Source organism: Caloenas nicobarica, chromosome 5 (genome assembly GCF_036013445.1).
Source record: "Caloenas nicobarica isolate bCalNic1 chromosome 5, bCalNic1.hap1, whole genome shotgun sequence".
In the NCBI taxonomy this organism is placed as follows: Eukaryota; Metazoa; Chordata; class Aves; order Columbiformes; family Columbidae; genus Caloenas; species Caloenas nicobarica.
In genome coordinates this window covers 25,720,188-25,739,841 of record NC_088249.1, presented here as the reverse complement: position 1 = coordinate 25,739,841, position 19,654 = coordinate 25,720,188, and the positions used below count along the sequence as shown (strand labels likewise).

Genomic DNA, 19,654 nt, shown 5'->3' with positions numbered 1-19,654 from the left:
GCTAACTAATGTCTGACTGGTCCAGCGAGCTAGAGATGGTGCTGTGTCCTGCTTTTTACTAGAAAGAAATGTGGCGTGAAAGAAGGATCTGTGTTGCCTAGGAATTAAGTTGTTGCTGCTGCTTATTCCTTACCTGAACTCCTAATCCTCTGTTTGTGCTGCAGCGCAAAACAAATTATTTCTCATAGACCAAAGGGCTGCCTTGTAACAATTAAAGTCTATTGTGTAAAAGTATAAATGGTACGTTGAGAGTTAAAGTAAGCTGACTTGTAAAAAATAATTCTTGGACATGAAGTATGTGTTCATTTAATGTATACTTTTGGAGAAGTCATTATGCATGGGGAGGTAAACTACAAACAGTGAAATGCTTAGTTAGCCAGTTAATATGTATGCTTGGTCTAAACAGACCTCACCAGAAACAACGTGAGGTTTACTCCTACTTCTGCAGAAGACAAGAGTATTTTGCTACTGCTTTCCTTGGGAACAACCACCTTATTCTAGATCTTTTTAATTTCTCAAACAAATAAGCAGCCCCGACCCTCAAATACAAATAAACCCGAGGCACTTTACAAAGTGGGAAATATCCTGAAATCCTTGAACCTCGGACTCTGCTGAGGTCTGTGCAATCTCGGTCCACACTCATTTGGAAAAGAAAAAGGAAAAAAACCTGCTCCCTGCCCAGGGAGTGTTTAAAAGGAGGAGTGTGGATGCACAGAAAACAGTCCCGTCAAGGTCAGCTTTGTCTTGTGAGAGGAAAGGCGACATGGTCAGCATTATTGTACATGAGGAAATCCTGATGGAGGCTGGAAGAGATGGTCTCTCTCCCTATTTCTGTCTCTCCCTTTGGCCAATGCGTCCCTTGTTGAGGCAAACCTCCCACCGAAGGCGATGTGATTCCTTATTCCAGGAGTGAATTCCTCAGCTGGCCAGTTTAGGGTTCCCTGCTCTCGGTTTAGGGTGGAGTGGGAGGATTCCTGCTCCCCGGAGTGCAATTTAACTCTTGGGCACTGAGATGCCCTCCTGCCCCCCGGAGCAGCCAGAAGGTCCCTGGGTGACCGATAACGCTTGGCTGGGCCCTTTCCGTCTAACTGCTAACGCCTAAAAGGCATTGCCTCGGGAAAAAAAAAAAAAAAAAAAAAAAAAAAAGAGGTTTTGAAGACATCATTTACAAGGTGTGGCAAACACCCAAGGTGTGAGAATGGGCTCCGCGCCTTTCCCAGACGCCCCGCGGGCGCATCTCTGGCGATCCTGACGCTCCCCGTTGGTCTTCCGCGCCCGCGTAAACTCCTTCGGGCCACTGCAGCGGGCGCCGGGAAGTTTGGAAAGGCAAGTGGGTTCTGCCGTGGGATGGATGCGTGTGCACCGGTGTGCAGAGACACGGAGATTTGCATCTTCAGCCCGTCTCGCCGTTGCTCCGTGTGTGCATGTGGACACGCGTGTAACACACCCGCACAGCACCAGCACAGGGCCCCGTAACCGTCCATTGCACCTGCAATGCCTTTAACCGCTCATCGCTATATTTTCCTTGGCTTTGAAAATTAGCCTGTTTGGATAATACCCGGTAAAAACATTCATGCTGGAAGCCAAACAGGCAAATATTTTAATTTCTCATATTAGCATAGCGGTTTTCCAACCGGTTAGTTTTTTGTGCACGATTATTTATTTCTTTATGTGTGTGTTATTCATTCATTCGCTGCATTCATTCATTCATTAGCACCCTCATTCATTCATTCATTCTTTCCTCCACCTCTTGCCCTCCATCGACGACACCGAATCCGCGGTTACCCGGGCTGTGCCTGCTGCCACTGGTAGCCCTTGGTGGGGATTTATTTGTACGCCCGTTGCCGTGGACGGTGTCGGGGTGTGATGGCACTGAGAGACCTCCCGCCGATACCTTCTAGGACAGGCTTCTGGGTGTCCCTGCAGTCCCTGGAGGTGGCGGGAGGCGGGGAGGGGGTGGAATGGAGAGGGCTGCTCTCTTCGGCTGCTCTGTGCGTGCGGCGGTTCCCCATCGCTGCTCAGTCTCCGTGAAGTCAGCGTGAGCAGGCGGGGACCGCAGGTGTTGCGGCTGCAGCCGCGCAAGGGCCGATGTCCATTCCTCCGCCCGCAGCCTGGCTGACACCGGGACATGCGGCAAGGTGCGCCGGGGCAGGTAGGGGAGCGGCGGCGCTCGCCGGCCCCAGGGCCGTCCCGAGGAGGGAAATGTCAAGAACCTCCAACCCAGGCGGTGCCGACTCGGCCGGTGGAGGGAGGAATGCGCAGTCGGACCACCAACGTGCCTGGAGCGGTACAATGCCTCACTTAATACACTTCTGTAATTTAAACTGCTGGGGACCCCCTCCTTCCAAGCCGATTTTCGATATAGGTGTTTTCTCATTCACCCCCCCTTTTCCTTTGAAATGCCCCCACCCCCCTCACCCTCCCGTTCCCTTTCTTCTGAGCCCCGCTCTCTAATTCTAGATGAGTATTACTTTGCTCTTTTCGTTGGCCAAGCACAATTGTGTTATTGGAGATAATGAATTCAATCCCCATCAAAGAGTATTAGGAGCGCCTTGGCCCTGTAGTGCCTTTTTTCAAACCGAGAATGAAAGGCAGAGAGAAAATTCTCTGGGTAGCCTCCGCGATGGCAGCTTTTGAAGTGAAGGGAGGCGGGCATTGTTGTTCACATTTTTGTCCATACGGCTGAAGAAAGACCGGCGGCTTTTGATGAGAAGATGAGAACCGCCTCGTAAGTTGAGCAACAAGTTAGATGGCGAAGTCTTACCGTTGCCTACTGCCTGTGGATAACATATGTCCCGCATTAATAGGGTCTCAAGGGAACAATTGCCTGGGGGGTGGGGTGAGGGAGAGCTCTGCTCGGCATCGGTCAGCGGCTCTTTTTCCCCCCGTCCTCTGGACACCGGTGCCCCAATGGGGGTGTTTTTAAGGGACACCCGAGGAGATGCGCTGTGGCTCTTGTGTTACTCGGGTGTCTGTGGGGTCAAGCCTCGGGCAGCCGAGAGCGAGGGTCCGGAGCCTTGGGGACAGGGGGACCCCGGCAGAGTGGGGATGTGCGGGCTCCCCTTCACTCACAGTTTCTGATGGTTCCTGGTGAGCGGGTCGTGAGCTGCCTGCCTGCTGCCAAGTATTTGAAGGCGAGGGCATCCCCCTTTCCGAATAGGAGTCTTTATCATTTTTTCCCCCACTAAGTGTGGGGTCGGTTAGGTTTTGTTGCCCGCTTTTCTGCCTTTTCAATTTCATATAAAGTAATGACATACCTGAAGTTTGTAAAGTACTGTTTTAGATAAAGCAATCAGGCAAGGAAAAAATGAAGAGGGAAAGCGTCTGTTAGTTACATCAGATAACGTTAGAACTAGAAAACTTGTTGCATACATTTGAATAAGTTCACACATGCTCTTATTCCAATCTCCTGCCCCGCAGTTCAAAGATTCCCCGCCCTCGGGGTTTTATTATGCTAAAGAGGTCATTACTGAGAGTCACTATGGAGAGATCCCAGTTTGCAGAATGAGGCCCACCTCCTAGTTACCAAGATGTTTACATTTTCCGCCGGTCATAACCGGAGGAAATGTGTGTTAGCGACCTGCCGGGCAGGCTGGGAGAGGAGAAGGAATAAAAGGCAAAAATGTATTTCAGCTACCGCGCAGTAGGTTGCAAATGTAGATGATCAGGGAGCACGTAGAGGTATCGGGCACAAAGGCGGTGTTTGCCGAAGAAATGGTGGCTGCGAGCGGGCCAGATCCTGCTCCCGGGACAGGCGGCTCTGCGCCCTGTTGCCCGGGCTGGTTGGGAGCGAGATGACCGCCTCGGCACCCCCGTGCCTCGCTAGGGTGGCGTGGGATGCAATCACACGGGGCCCACTCTCAGCGGCGTGGAGCAGCTCCTGGAGCCCTCCTGAAGCCAGCCTTGGGGCACAGGGCACCGCCGCCTGACTGCTCATGGCCAACGTGGGCCCCGTCCGTCAAGAAGAAGCCCCGGCCTTAGCTGCGGGGCGTGTTTTTTCCCCCGGATGACGGCGGTCTCGGCACCCTTTCACTGCCAAGAGGTGTGTGAACGGGCCCGATTTCCTAAGCAGAAATGCGGACACCCGAAACATGTCCACCCGGGGACTCCCGCCCCTGCTATTCCCCCCCAGGGACCCAGTGAAGGCGAAGGACGGAGGTCGCAAACCCAAACTGGGCTGGACCACAGGTGGGCAACGCTGCCCGCCGCCCGCTGGCTCGGGCTACCGGGGCCGGACAGCAGAGCGGAGCGGGAGGGGAGAGAAGCGGCACCCGCATCCAGCAGCCCACGGCCGCCGGGACCCGGTCCCGCCCGCTGCCGTGTCGCCTCAGCGCCGCTGCAGAGGCGCGCCCAGGGCAGCGGGGGCACAGCAATGCTCAGATTAAGCGCGTCCCGCCTGGAATAATAATAATAATAATAATAATAATAATAATAATAATAATAATAATAATAATAATAATAATAATAATAATAATAATAGTAATTTTGCCCGTAGCTCCCCCTTGGAATAACGAGCAGGTGTATGAACAATTCACAATAAATATTAGATGACCAACAATAAAACAGTAGTGGCAAAATAACGACGACAAGCAGCGAGGGGCTTCCCTTAAAATAAGCCGCCTGGGCAAAACCCATTCGAGCAATGCTCACACAGCAGAGACGCCATTCCGGGAAATGGTCGTTCCAATCAATTCAACTAAATGTAGGAGTTTTGGGATGGGGAAAAGAGACGAGATTGGAATTTTTTTCCCCTCGTGGAGACAAACGGATTCTGCCATGAGGCTACATGTGTTTGAAATCCTAATGACTGGAGACAAAGGTGAGCGCTGGCAGTTTGATCTGTCCAAAGTTCAAAGATCTGAAATCTCAATGAGTTTCTGTTTGAGGTGAAGGGGAGAAACACAAACACCACGGCACGGCTTGGGCCAGAAAGTTGCAGGGTTTGGGAGTGAAATGCGAGATTATTTACACTAATCTATCCTTAACTGCTACTTTGTCACAATGGGCAGAATAATTAGTAGAAAATAACCAGTGAGAACAAAGGCAGGTTTTCTTCTTATCACCTCCCGTTTTCCACTCTTCTCTTCCCTCAATTATTTTCTCCCGCTGAAAAAGACCTTTCGACACTGCAAATCGCAGAAAATGTACAATCAATTTTTTTAGTTGTTACTCTGCCTTTGGTAGTAGCTGAGAAACCTGGGCTTGCATTAAGAGAGAGGGGGAAAAAAAAAAGACCCATTTTGCAGCACCACCCTTGACATTTAAATAATCAAACTAATTGCATTTTTATTTTAGCTGTTAACCATTCTTCTATATTTCCTAACACAATATTGCAGCGTGGGAGTTTTGCGAGAACTTACGTGTACATTCCGTAACCTGGTCACTCTCTATGCACTATGTGATTTTTGCCTGGTCATTGTGTGTTGTGTATATTTCCACTTGTCTCCTCTGGAAACAAATACATATTAATTATATATATGTTAATATATACAATATATGCATCTATATGGCTCCCGAGAGAACTTTCTATCCTTTGTTTATAGGAGGATAATTTGCTTCTTCACGAATTAAAATTATCACGAAAATGCACACGAAAAGTAAATATTTATTGAGTTACTGTCTTTTAAATACTTTTTTCAGAGTGATTAATCACATATACTCACGCAGATATGCCTAGATCCTTTTTTATCATAGCAGAAAAGAAATAATACAAGGTGTATTGTTATCACAATCAAGTGTTTTGTCTGCAATTTCGCTGTAAAATTGAAATCAAGTCAATTGCTCTTTTAAAGGCTATTTGGTGTTACAGCAAGAAAATTCATTTGTTTCGGGTTTGTCTTGACGGACCAGTAACGATTCAAGTATTCAATATCTACTCAATATTTCAAAACAATTTTTTAAGGTATGCCAACGGCTGAAGTGTTTTCTCGCGCCATTCTTTTACGATTTACTTATATTTTACTGACACGACTAAGTTTCGGAGGGAAAAACTGTCCGGAAAATACTTCTTCTCATCTTTCTGTCCCGAACATTTGAAATGAATTCCTTCCAATGAATGTACCCCCTCCGATTGTTTGCCGATGTAGGTGTCAGTGTTGTCCATTCGCACTCAGAAAACAACCCCGGAGGTACTTGTGATTTTATTTCTCCTCCCTGGCTTGGGCCGCTGAAATTGTTTTTATTCCATAGACCCTCTTCTCCAGAGGGAAAGTGCTGTACGCAGGTGCTCCCAGGAGGTGCCACGGGCGAGGGCCCCATCCTATGTCCCTTGCCGGGGGATGCAGGACCGCCAGCCACCGCGACAGAGGAGGGCCCCGCTGTGCCCTCCGCAGGACCCACCGCGGCTCGTAGCCCCCGGCTGTGGGAGCTGCCCCTGCCCAGCCTCGCGGAGCCCCGGCCGGCCCTGTCGCGCTGCCTCGATGTCCCCTGCCCCGCCGGCGCGCCCTGCAAATGCGCCCGACGCCCGCCCCCCGCACCAGGCCGGGGGCCTCCTCACCGCCCAAACTCAGCGTAAGTCTTTACAGAGATCCCCTGCCGCCCTGAATGACTCCCCGCTAGTATTTAATGACGTTAAATGAACCGTTTTTGCTCCCTCGCACGTGGCCGGCTGGAGATAATTGCCGTGTAGGAAAAGGCGAAGTTCCCGTATAAATTGCAGCGGCGGCCGGAGCCTGCAGCCTGGCGGGTCCCCGCTTTACCTGTGTCCCGGCCGCGGGGCTGAGACACCACCTCCGACACGGGCAAACCACCCCACACCCGCCAGCTCCTTCCTTCCTGGCACAGAGCGAGCGGTCCGGCTGGAAGGAGATGCTCGTAAGCTCCCCTCTACATATTGCGGAGCGGAGGGATGCATCCTCTTTCCTATGGAGCCTACTTTTAGTTTACTTTTGCACTGTGGCTAGGGGCTTCTTGGGCAGAGGATTAAAGCAGCAGCAGAGCAGCTGGAAGCGGGACAGAAAACAGGGCACTCTTCTCACATCTGTTGACTTCCAGGTCTTAAACTGAGGACAGAAAGCTGCACCCACTGCGGCGAGGACCCGCATTCTTAGCATGAACCGCATCCCTGTTATGGCAGTGAATCATTGCCCACTGCAGCCACCTTTTGCCTGTGAGAAGAAAGGAAAGGAATATAATCTTGATGACGAGTGGCGAAGGGGCACACGCTGTATCCGTGACAGGCTCCGCTCCTTATCTATGAGAGGTTTGGAGCCACGTCGGTCCGCTTAAACCCTTTTATTACCCACGCCCCGAATATTTCCATTACACACGGTCTGTGCTCCTCAGCTGATATGTGAAACCTGCTGCCTTATCGCTGTCTGTCGATTGATATTTTCTGTGTACAAGCTCAAGGCATTAAATCAATGTCTCCACTCCGCAGCGGCATATTCTCTGTAGACTAGTCTGTGGGAGACAAGTGAAGTCCTGCTGAAAACGGGCTTCATCCTGTCTCGATTCGCACGAAACTCCTTTTGGCAGAAGAAGTGGGACTTTAAATAGGATCCACCTGCCCGGACTTGGTGCCGAGCAACCCTGAGCTGCCCCTGGCTACAAGGGATCTGTTGGTGTTTGCCAGTTCAGGAAATATTGAGGGCGAAGGAGCAGCACAGCCGGGTCATGGGGTATTCGCCCAAACCCGGCGTCCCGGGAACAAAACCCCGCTGCCCTACGCCGCAGGACCCGCAGGCGGCAGCCCGGGCGCGACCCGCAGTAAATGTCCACCCGACCGAGTGCACCCGCGTAGCACAACGCCGGCGTCGGCTGCCTCTTGCCGGGAGCTCCATGCCCGCACCTCGGCCACCCACTACCCGGCTGCCAGAGGCCGATCCAGCCACACCTGCAAAGCCCACGGCAGAGGGGCTCTCCAATATGCTTTTTCTCCCGTTTTTCGCTGGGTAGCAGCGCTGGAGGAATTTGGTGAGATTTCTGAAACGCTGGCTTGGCTTGTCTTTTCTAAATCGACCCTTAAAGTCAGTTTGCCGCCGCTGTCCCTAGCCCGTCAGGGGCCAATTATGTGATAATTATAAGAATTACATAGTTCTTTCATCTGGCGGCCGAGCATGAATGGGGCTGAGCACAGCGAGATCTGTTCACGTTTAAACCGCCCCCCCGACGATGCCTCTTGCTGGCGACCAGCGCGGCTGCAGTTAATACCGGAGTCGATCCGAGCCGGGGCTACAAAGGCTGGGAGTTCGGCTCGGCCTTTCCAGCGGCCCGGGGCGAGACGGAGCAGCGCTAGAGATGCTCCCCTCGGGCCTCTCCCCGTCCGGCGTGGAAACGCCAGCCCTGGCTGTCGTCGCGCCGGCAACCCCGGCCGCAAAGCACCCGGGCGGTTACACCGCCTCGGGTGGCTTTTTCCGTCCCTCTCTCAACAGAGCCCGGCACCGTGAATTAAAAAAAAAAAATAAATTAAAAAAAAGACACTACCACATACACACCCGCACAAGCCGGTGGCATCGCAGCGCCCCGCAAACAGAGGCTGCGGGCGCGTCCCCTTCCCGCAGCTACGCCGGCCCCCCAGGCCCACCGCACGAACTCGGCCGTACGCATCGTTCCTCTTCACATCCACGCTTTAGTGCTACTTTTGTTTTTTCTGGTACACGACTCCGTCCTCCGCAGCCCGCCCCAGAAATTTTGAAATAAAATAGCAGAAGTATTTCATTGTTAACATTTGATTTATTTAAAGTCCTTAACTGCAAATGATCAAAAACATACTTCACGCATTAAATTCTCAGTTATCGTTTTAAATCAAAATATTTTTCAGTTACAATCACATTTATAAAATTAACAAAATTTCTTAAATTCACGTGTAATTCTCTTTTTAACTGTCATTTAAAGCAATTTCCAGCTGTAAAGAAAGAAAAAAATATAAACCATGCAATAAATTAAGAACATTGAGACAGCGAACAGGAATAATAATAAAACCCGTCTGGCTATGCTAACACCGTGTAAAACTGTGGAAAGTGCATTAACACTGGATGAAACAAGCTAACGGTGGCGAAAATTAAACGGCCACAAAAAATGGATGTGGAATTTATTTAACAAGTTGGAAAAGGGGAGAGAGAAAGAGCTCTCCTCTTTTCCTTGTGTCGGTGTAATCGTCAATGCTTCCTAGGGGAGGGGGAAAATAAACTTGTTATAGATACACAGTACTAGCTGGTACACAATGAAGGGACACTTAAATTAAATAAGCATGTCATCCACATGTTGATGAGAGTTCCTGATGAACGAGAATCTTCAGTAACAGATGGGAAGGAAATAAAAAAAATCCAACTGGCTGTGACCTCTTGTAACTTTATATTACACCCCAAGACAGGTAACACTTGGAAAAAAATAAAGGTCGCATCCTGCACTCCAAAGCTCCAGTTGGTTCCCTCGGGAGTGCAGGATCCGGCCCGCAGCATCTGGGTGTATGCGGGTTGTACTAGCCGAAGGTTTATTTTGCAAGTATCAAAAGGATGATCCGAGAAAGTAAATAGTCCTCTTGTTGCTTAGAGATTCTCTTAGTGTTTTGCTACTTCACAGCAGTATTGTCCTTCAAAGCCTTTTTAATTAAAAAAAGCCTTAAATGTCTACTCGCTTCTTCATCTCCGTATTGTTAAAGTATTGCCACATACCTGTAAACTTACATGAGATTATAGAGCACAGAAGGGGGGAAGGCGAGGGGGCGGAAAGCACAAACAAGTAGTTTACAAGCTCAACAATTTTTTCTTCTTTTTAGTAACACCCTGCAACGGCTAGGGGGGATCTCCGGGAAGAGGGGCAGGCGGGGGAACGGGAGGGGGTATGTACAAGCGGGATGCGGCCGGCTTTGCAGGAGGTCGTGGTGGATCGTAACAACACACAACGCGTTGCGAGACAATTAAAAAGTAACAGTCCTTTGCACGCAGCGTGCGGAAACACCTCGGTTTGTCGCAAGGAGAGGGAAAGCGCGAAGAGAAGCCAGGAAAGGGGAGGAGGGGGCGAAGAGGGGCTCACCCCCGGCGATGGGGGATGCAGAGCTAGGAGGTGTTTAGCACAGGTCTGGAATACACACCTTGGTAGTAGGAGGGCTCTAGGGCCGAGGGCTCGATGCTGCTCCGGCCTGCCATGGAGGCGCTGCCCAGGGGCAGCCCGCTGGGGATACTGGCCCCGTAGGAGGAATATTGCAGCGCTTGCTCGTAGGCTTTGAAGTCCAGCTTGTGCTGCTGCTCCGAGGAGGACATGAGGTTGTTGATGGAAAAGGGATGGTTGAAGGAGTAGTGGGGATCACCCTTGAGGTGGAGCTGGGGTTCGTGGGCTAAGGAGTGAGGGGGGTGCGGGACAGAGGCCAAGGTGGGCACAGAGCTGATGGTGGAGGAGGCGGCCGAGGCCGAGGTCTTTAGCTCCGTGCTTGATCCGCTGTGGTCCATAGACTGGGGGCTGGTGGATGGATTGGAGCTGGAAAGGGAGGTGGAGGTGTCCAGCTGCGCGGTTTTATTGTGGCTTCTGTGCAGGGGGGAGTTAGAACTGGAACTGGAGGCCCCGGCCTGATCTTTCCTGCCCTCCTGAGGGGCTTTGCTGTTCGCTGGCTTCTCACACTTGAACCGCTTTTGCCGGCGGAGGTAGCAGCCGTTTTCAAACATGTTGCCAGAGTCAGGATGCAGGGTCCAGTAGGAGCCCTTGCCGGGCTTGTCAGGGGAGCGGGCCACCTTGACGAAGCAGTCGTTGAAGGAGAGCGAGTGGCGAATGCTGTTCTGCCAGCGCTGCTGGTTCTGCCGGTAGTAGGGGAAAAGGTCCATGATCCACTGGTAGATCTCACTCAGCGTCAGCATCTTGCTGGGTGCCTGCTGGATGGCCATGGTGATGAGGGAGATGTAGGAGTAGGGCGGCTTGGCGTGGGGGTAGCTCCGCTTGAAGGTCTTGGCATCCCGCGTCCTGCCGAGGTTGGACTGGGTGTAGGCCATAGGGCTCATGCAGGGGTTCATGCTGCCGTAGGGGCTGAGCCCATTCATGGAGCCTGGCTGGGCTGACATGGCATTGATGCCACTGGGGCTCAGTGCCGTGCCCATGGCTGCCACACCAGCTGGCATGCCGTTCACAGGCCCCGCCGATCCCGCTGGCATGCCGGCCACGGCACCGGGACTCAGCCCGGCCCCCAGCCCTGTGTTGGCGTAGGACATGTTGAAGGAGCTGGAGGTCATGTTGCCGCTCGTAGTCATGGTGTTCATGGTCATGTAGGTGTTCATGGTGTTCATGGAGCCCAGCCCCGAGTTCATGTTGCTCACGGGCACCGAGGAATAGGCCTAGGGCAGAGAGACAGGGTTAGAGAGGGAGACAGGGGCAAGCAGGACCCCGATGGAGCCGGATCCACCCGTCCTGCATGCCGTGCAAACGTCCTACCTCGGGACACTGTCCGCTTCCCTGACGCCCGGGAGAGTGCTTTCTCAAAGCTACACAGAAAGGCCGTTGGCGCCATGAAAAGGTCTAATTCATAGTGTATGTGTTTATAAATAGAGATGGAGGTGGGCTGCTCGGTCCCGACTCGCTCCCGTTTTACCGGCTTGGCGCGGCTGGCGCGGGCTGCGCTGGGATCACCGGGGCACACGGTCCGATGGCCTCCCCGGAGCAGCTCCGCATCCCCGCAGAGCCGGGCTGCGGGCTTTATCTGCCCTGGGAGGAGGTTTCCTCCCGGTGTATTCCGGCGTTTTTGCTGATTTTGTGTTTCGTCTCGCCACCTGAATATTTGAACTCTTCAGATTACTGAATTTCACGGGTGTAAACTGTCTGCCTGTGCTTTCTTAGAATCTCACGCATCTCTCTCACTTGATTTAAATTTTTATTCCTACACAAGATATGATAACGTCTTGTCGGAAAAAATATCAAAACCAACCGATCACGTCCACGCGTTTTATCTGTGGAAAGCTTGCGCCTTGTCTGCATTTTCAGTCATTAAGTCTTCAAGTAAAACAAAACAAAAAATATCCATAACTTTCCCAAAGTACGAAAAGCCTGAGCTTTCCCTGCCTAAAGTTTTCTACAATTGCCCGACGTGCAAAAATTATAGCACCCTACCACATAACACAACTCTTAAAAAAGGCAGGAGAGCCTGAAATTGTGCTTTCCAGTACGGCATCCGATTTAACAGGAGGAAGAAAGATATTTCCAGTTTACTTCGAACAAAGGCAATACGGCTAAGAAAAAGCTGTTTAGGCGGCGGTTAAATGTATAAAATTCATTACTGTTCACTACAAATTCCACGAGCTTATAACTGTGCTTTATTTTAGAGGATCATATTAATTATTTGAGATGGTAGAAGGTGGATGGATTTCCCACCTTGCATCCATGCCATGATTAAAATTAAATAGCAGGAGAGCATAAAAGATCGAGGTTAAAAAATAGCAAAAGCGAAAGTCGTTTAACTTTATGTTTGTGGATAGTGAGTATGGCGAGGATCAATGTGTCTGGAAACGGCACATAATTAGGATGACCCTTATTTGCCCTTAGTTGACTTTCCTCTGTTAAATAAGGTGCCAGGAGGGTGACACGTATCTGCCTGTGCCCGCGTGGCCCTATGGGCGCTGTGTGCCAGCTCCGAGGTGCAGGCACAAGGCGTGGGGACTGTGGAGCCCTGTGTCCGGGTGTGCTGATGCAATGCCCGGGTGCGCACACCTAGGTGACCGCCTCGCTACCACACTTCCTTAAAACGGCTCGTTCCCGGGCGGGAATCCGAGGGGCGGCTGGCGGTTCTGCAAGGCGCTGCCTTCTGGGAAACCCCGGGCAGAGCCGCAGCGGCACAGCGCGAACCCCGGGCCCCGGCAGGGCCGAGGCGCGCCATGGGGAGGGCTCCAGGCGCTTCCGTGGCCCTCTCCTCTGCCGTAGTTATTGGCGCTTGGGTTGTCCCCCTTGCTTTGCACAGTCTTCTCAAACAGGCGCGGGGGACGGACGCTCCTTCCGGGGTGCCACGGACAGGGTCGGACAGGGGCCGGGGATCGAGGCCGGGCCCCCCTCCCGGGCTGGCTCCCGGGGCCGCTCTCGGCAGCGCCGCCCGCCGGCCCGCTGCAGCAGCGCACGCCGCAGGCAACCGGTCTGGCAAAGTACGAACAAACGGCGATTTTCCACCGCCCTCCTTTCTTTTCACCCGGCTTTAACAGGTGAGGTCCCTGGAGACGGCGAGTGGAGGGGCCGGCGGCCTCACCGAGGAGCCCGGAGAAGGCGCTGCCCCCGCCCCGGGACGCGCTAGCGACCGGCTCCCTCGCCCCCTGCCATCTGCTGGGAAGGAGCCGGGGGCCGGCAGCGCGGCGGGTCCTCTGTCCCGAGCCAAGAGTTTACGGGGCGCTTTTATGCGCGCCACAAACGGAGGTTATGCCTCTTTAGATGAGATCAAGGGCTGCCTCCGGACCCCCGGCCCTCCCAGCGGGCCCGCAGCCGCCCCGGGTCTCCCTCAAACGCCTCCCGAGGCTCTCGGAAGCCTTGTTTTCCTCGGGGAAGCCTGACCAGCTTCAGCGCCGGAGGAAAGGGGAAGGCACGTTTGCGCTGGCAGGATCTGGAGTACAAACTGATTCCTCCGATTGCTGCCCCCCTCCAGAACCCCAGCCCTCCCCCCATTCCGTCCTCCCCTGTCGCCCCCCTTGCAGAGGGGCAGCAGCGGAGCCAGACCCTGGGATTTACTCACCTCCTGAGTGTCAGCGTAGTAGCTGTTCCAGTCGCTGGTTTCATGCCCTTCCATTTTCACAGTCCCTAACATTATGGAGCCAACCTGCCCGGTGTAACCATCCAGCCCTCTTTGCAAGCGAGCGACAGACAGCAGGAAAAGAGCCCGAAAGCCCGACCTAGCAGGAAGCCAGCTCTCAGAAGGGGCGGGGGGGTGCTGAATTCTCCTCTATAACCAGCCAAAAAGGAGGCAGGGAGCGGTGTGGGGCGAGACAGTTGAGAAAGTGAGGAAGTGCCGGCTGGGATGTGAGTGGAGTTGAGCTGATGTGGATCTTACGTCGCAGAAGTACCCACCTCCTCCTCCTCCTCTCCCCATTTGTCCGTCGCACAAAGGCGTTCGCACCTACAAAGCTGGAGATGCACCTGCAAACAAGGCAGTTCCCCTCGCCTGCAACTCCCCCCGGGGCGGCACTTTATTTGCAAAGCGGCGTAATTGGTTTAAGCTTATGGGGAAAGAAGTAGAGACAGAGGTGGTAAAGGGGGAGAGAGTAGAAAAGCGGGGGAGGAGGAACCCACCCATTCAGATGGACAGGACAAATGCTAGGAGGGATCGGTGGAAACGAAATGAGGTAGATAAGGGAAGGGCAGCCCGCTCTGTTTGAAGAGAATGCAAAAGGCCATCCAGCCTTAAAGCCCTGAGATTAGGGGCAATATTTACTAAAGTCCAGTAGATGCTCCTTTAACATGAGGGCCAGGACGTACTCCAAAGTCCCGAGTCCTGCAGCCCACACGGTCTCCTCGCTCCCGCCCTTCACTTCAAAGCTGGTTACCGCGCAGGTACATCCGCGGCGCCCCCAGCCTCTACCGCGGAGCCCCCCGCGCTGCCGGGGCGGCGGGGCGGGGGACCGGGACTCGACGCTCCGGGCTGCGAGCAGGAGGGCTCGGCTCCGCGCTCCCCAAAGCCCTCCGCCTCCCCGTTGGGCTGGATCTAGCCCTTCAAATGGGGCTGCCGTCCTATGTAGATGGTGATGATGATATTTCTTTTCTAGTGCTTTACGTTTAGAAACCATGTGAGTCACCGCGTTGAGACATAACACTACAGGCACACAATAAATGCGGACAGAGGCTTGAACGCGGATCCACCGATATTAACCTCTACTTGGCAAACATCAGGTGAGTCACTGGAACCATTTTATGTCTTTACGTGGAAGGCCTCCAGCCCAGAAGGCTCATTTGGAAGCCGTCTCTGATGCCAGGCACCCAGAAGCAGCAATAATAAGTAGCGGGTATCTCGTTACCAACTTCTTGCTCATTAACCTGATTTCTCGCAAAGAACAGGGGAGGAGGAACCTACACAGGCTGGTAAAAGGTAAAAAGAGGCAACGGCAATAAAACATTGACATTGAACAACACTCTTTATTATTATGGAGAGAATGTCTCAGTCTTTGCAGACGGATCGAACATTTTCTGCTCCTGCCCTGTCCGGCTCTTCGAGTTTATGTCAAGACCACAGACTTTTCTTGGGTTTCTCTGCCCTATCCTTTATGAGTTGGTTCCTACCTAGCTGCTACAACTTTTATCACCTGATAGTAAAAAAAAAGACAAAATCAAAAAGCCCACTCACCAACCAATCAAGCAAGCCCCCTCCCCGCCCCCACCTCAAATAACTTTCCAGGGAATGGGGATTTGAAGGGGAAATAAAATTTCTTGGGATTTTGAAGAAGGCTTGTGTATCATCCCACACAAACTAAAACGCACATCTGGGTCTGAATTTCTGCCTGGCATGTTTATCGTCCAGCAGGATCACTGTTGCTTCCACAGAGATTTGTCCTCGAGTGATCGGCGAAAACGTCACTCTCACCAACTCGATTTTAAAGTTTCTTATACAGAGACCCAGGATTCAAATAACGAGATACAGCATATCTCCGCCTCGACAAATATGTTTTAACTTGTCCTCTAAATGCGTTTTCTGTTATCCCTTTCTTTATTCTTTCCCTCCTCGTCCTTCTTTCTTTAAATCTGGCAACAGAATTAAGTCAAATCCTCGAGACAAACAAAACTCTGGAATCAGCAGACGAGAACAAGGGATGAAAACATGTCTTGAAGGAAATAAAATAGATAAAAGCACTGGATTAAAACTCCACTTTTTCAAATGGTCAAACTACACCCATGCAAATTGGAATAAAACTCAGTGAAAAAATATAAAATACATTAAAATTGTGGTCTTTATGTATGCACACTCCCTGTTTCCCTCATGGAAGCGGTCTGTACATCTGGAAACGGAGACTCTCAGGCGATGGCTTGCTCATTTCAGTACCTGACGTCTGTTTAGAACCACCCCGCCAGTACAGCTGCATGCAGCGGGGCTGGGAGGGAGGCAGCGGTCCCAACGACCCCACTAATAGCGCCTCCCCACTGAGTGACCTCGAGGCGGTGCTGCCCCAATTCCCGGAGCCCAACGCCGCAGGAGCAACACCCGCCGGGACGCCGGGCAGACCACTCAAGGCTCACTCCGTACCTCGAAAAAAAGTGCAGGCACGAAGCCGGCCACGCTCCTCGGATGCTGCTACAAATCGCGGAGGCGTTTAGTCGGGCCGAGCAAACGTGGCGCCCGGCAAAGCCGCTCTCCGCGCCGACCGGCTCCCCTGGACGTCCCCGCCGGGGTGCCCGCCGGCCGGGCCGCTCCGCGCCGGGCGGGGAGCGAGGAGAGGCCAGGGGTTGTGCAAAGTCGCAGCGCCTCCTGTTGTCCAGCTGCGGCTCCGGGCTCAGCGCCCTCTGTCTGAGGCTGTTCCCCGAGGTGAGAGCACAGACCGGCTTCTGTCCGTAATCTTTTTAGAGAGTGTTTGAGTTTGGTGTACAAATCAATAAGCCCGAGGCAGAGTCAGCCGCTGCTGGAAATTGCCTCCAGCTCCGGTTGCCGTATCGCAACCCTGATGGAGAAAAGCCTTCCGTGTGGGAAGAAGAGGATCATGACGGCTCTGCCCACGGCCACAGGAAAAACAGGGTATTTCGGTAGTTGCCCTTTCCCTGCATTTGAGCCTCTGCGAAACTATATGTCGGATGATCCGAGAGTCCAGCACGATTTGTTTGTACCCTTTGCAGCTGGCCCAGTGGGAAGGGAAGAACTGTCCTAGGACAGAACATGAGGGACAGCAGGCTGGAGCTCTCCAGACGCACTTAGCTGTTTATGTGTCTGCTAGATTTCAGGACGGTAGCCCTGGCCCGACTTACACAGAGTCTTTACCCTGGTTAGAGTAGCGACAGTTTCCGATCAAGCCGTACACCGGCTTTTAATTAATTAATTAATTAAATATATATTTTTTTTTTTTTTCCAGGAGCAGCTGTTTGTGCCGGCCGGAAAAAAGCGCAGGCTGAGGTGGGCTGTATTTTCCCCACCTAAAAGGGAGCAGGTCTCATAATAACTGACCTAAAAGAGGAAAGTATGTGTGTGTGGTTTGAGGGTGTGTGTGTGTGCGTGTGCGCAGGGAGGGGAGGACGTCCACGGGAGCCCGTGTTACTAGCGCTGGCAGTGAGCTGGGCCCCGCAAAGAGCACTCAGCAAGCGGCTACTTTTAGGAAGCGCACCGCTACGGGGTCCCGGCTGCCAGGCCGGGCCGAGGGGACTCGCCCGTGGGAAGGGTAATTCGGCTGTACTGCGGGGACTGGAACCGGCACCGATGCAGCGCTGCCCACGCGGCGAGCCGCCCCTGCCCGAGAGACCGTTGGCGCCCCTTGCCCAGCCCTGCTCGGGAGCGCCGCCCGCAGGTACTGCCCCACGCGTGGGGAGGGCGGCCGTAGGAATCAGCTGGGGCTTTAATTTTAACTTCGGAGAGCAATTTTAGTTCGCTCCAGCCTAGGAGCGACTTTTCGCTACAGGTGCAGCACCTGCCGGCCACCATTTAGGTTAAACTTGCAGGGTCTTATTTTATTTTAACTAAACGTCATCATCTCCTGGCCGGGAATGTCTCGGCAATACTTGTGCGAGGCAGAGGTCTAGCTCGAGAAGGAGCTGCGAAGTGAGCTCCGCGTCAGGATGCATTCCTTGTTCCTCAGTGTACAGCGTTATTTTATTTTCCGTGGATTTGTCTCCTGCCGAGGGTCGCTGGTACCCGACTTTCCAGTGGGCCCCAACCCTGCGCTGCGGAACGCCTCAAACGCCGTGGGATCCCTGAGCCTCTCCCACCCTATCCCTGTCCTTACTCATCCATCCTTCCCGACCGTGGGAAATCCCTCTTCCCATTTGTTTCCAACACGGAATTCTCTCCCACCCAAGAGGGGAAACAGTAATCGTGTCCGGGTAGCCGGGTCCCCTGGACGGCGTGGGAGCCCGGGCGGTCCTGCGGCGCTCCCGGAGCAGAGGTCGGTGACTGCTGGGAGCGCCCCTCAGTCCGGAGGGAGCCCGTCGAGACGGAGGGCTTTTTTCCCACCCTCACACAGGCAGAGCAGCCCTGTGTCTGTTCTCCTGCCGCTGAGCCCTCAACAAGAGCCGGCGGGGCTCCCCCTCGACCCGTCCGGGCTCTCACTGCCCGGAGCAACCCACGGCGGGGCGGTGGCTCCCGCGGCTTCGGTCCCCGGAGTTCTCCAGCTGGTGCGGTGCGATAAGGTGGCGTTTACCTTCCTCTCGTTCAGGAGCAGTGCCTGGGCAGGTGAGGGCACTGCGTAGGGTCAACACTTGCTTTGGAACCTTTTCTGCGTGACGTTTTCGTATCTCCGACCGTGACGACCAAGCAACTCCCTTCCCCCGACCGACCCGAGGTAGGAAGGGGCACCCCATTTTCTTGCTGCACCTCCTCCTCAAGACCCGTGGTCTGGATCCTCCCGGGCGGACTAGACTTGCCCTCCCGCTGCCTCGTCCCCGGCAGGGTGGGCCGGGGGGACGCGCCCTTCACCCAGCCGGGCCTTGCCTCCTCGCTGCCTGCGTGTGGGCTTTTCCTCCCTTTCAGCCGCCCCCGCCGGGCAGGTGCCGCTCTGCTGCCAGCGGGAGGGCAGCGGCGAGTTGCCCCTCCGGAAGCCCAGACCTGCCGGGGCCGCGCCCTCGGGGCACCGGGAGCGCTCCCGAGGGTACCGGGCCTGCCGGGCTCTCACGGATCACTCTCAGTGTGCGCCTTTCATGGGCGCTGTAGGAGATTCTGCAGACATTGTGTGGCTCATTGCATTAGCGACTTTCCGTTGCCAGATTATTTTATTTTATTATATTATATTATATTATATTATATTATATTATATTATATTGGCATCATTCAACATGTAGTGACTTGAGCGACACCCCCGACGTAAAAAATGATACCTCCTACCCTACGATACTTATGTATCAGATCAGTGAAAGGAGAAAGAAGCACAAATAACAAAAGGAATAATTCCAAATAAATTAATATCCGGTGGTTGAAGAGATGAGAGTAAGGAAGCTGTTGTTTTCTTGTTTATTTTTTATTTACTGTAGCAAAGGCGTTCTTAACTGAGTAAATCATGACCCATTGCATACAATTACTTTGTTTTTGCTTGTAGTGCTAGATGTGTGTATGCTGTTTGCAGAACTCCAGTTGGCAGGATGTCCACACTGCAGTGTGTGATTGACCAAGTGTGTTTTACTTACTTTATGTAAAATTGAATGCACTGGATATTTCTCATTTGATCCAAGAGCAGCCATGTAGGTATTTATTTCAACTATTCGGTGTTTATTTATGTTATGATTTACTGAAGCATAAATGGAAATGCTTCCATTGTTTATTTCAATCAGTGTGCCAATTCTTATGCAATCAATCCATATATTTTTGAAAGTTTTGTTTGTTTTGTTTTAAATTAGCTGCAGTAATATGGCATGGAAGAAACAGTATCAGAGGTGAGGGAATTAGATTGTGCACAGAGATAAACACATATACATCAATGGCATCCACTTTGTAGAAACTCACCAAAACTGCAAAAATGGTATTTCAAGACATACACAGATTTTTTGCAATACATGTATAAGGAAGCAAGAAAGCAAACTGAGACAGTGAGTGGGGTTAATCTATATAAACTGGCATAAGAAACAAAGCTTAGTAGGAGAG

General features: G+C 52.7%; 1 protein-coding gene across 1 annotated transcript; it reads right to left on the bottom strand.

Moving 5' to 3' along the window:
• Nucleotides 1-9,998: 9,998 nt before the first annotated feature.
• On the bottom strand, nucleotides 9,999-13,702 carry FOXA1 (forkhead box A1). The gene is made up of 2 exons (XM_065636605.1): nucleotides 13,631-13,702; nucleotides 9,999-11,261 (listed from the first exon to the last, which is right to left on the bottom strand). Exons 1-2 carry the CDS (start codon nucleotides 13,700-13,702, stop codon nucleotides 9,999-10,001), a joined length of 1,335 nt encoding a protein of 444 aa, XP_065492677.1.
• Between the last annotated feature and the right edge of the window lie 5,952 nt (nucleotides 13,703-19,654).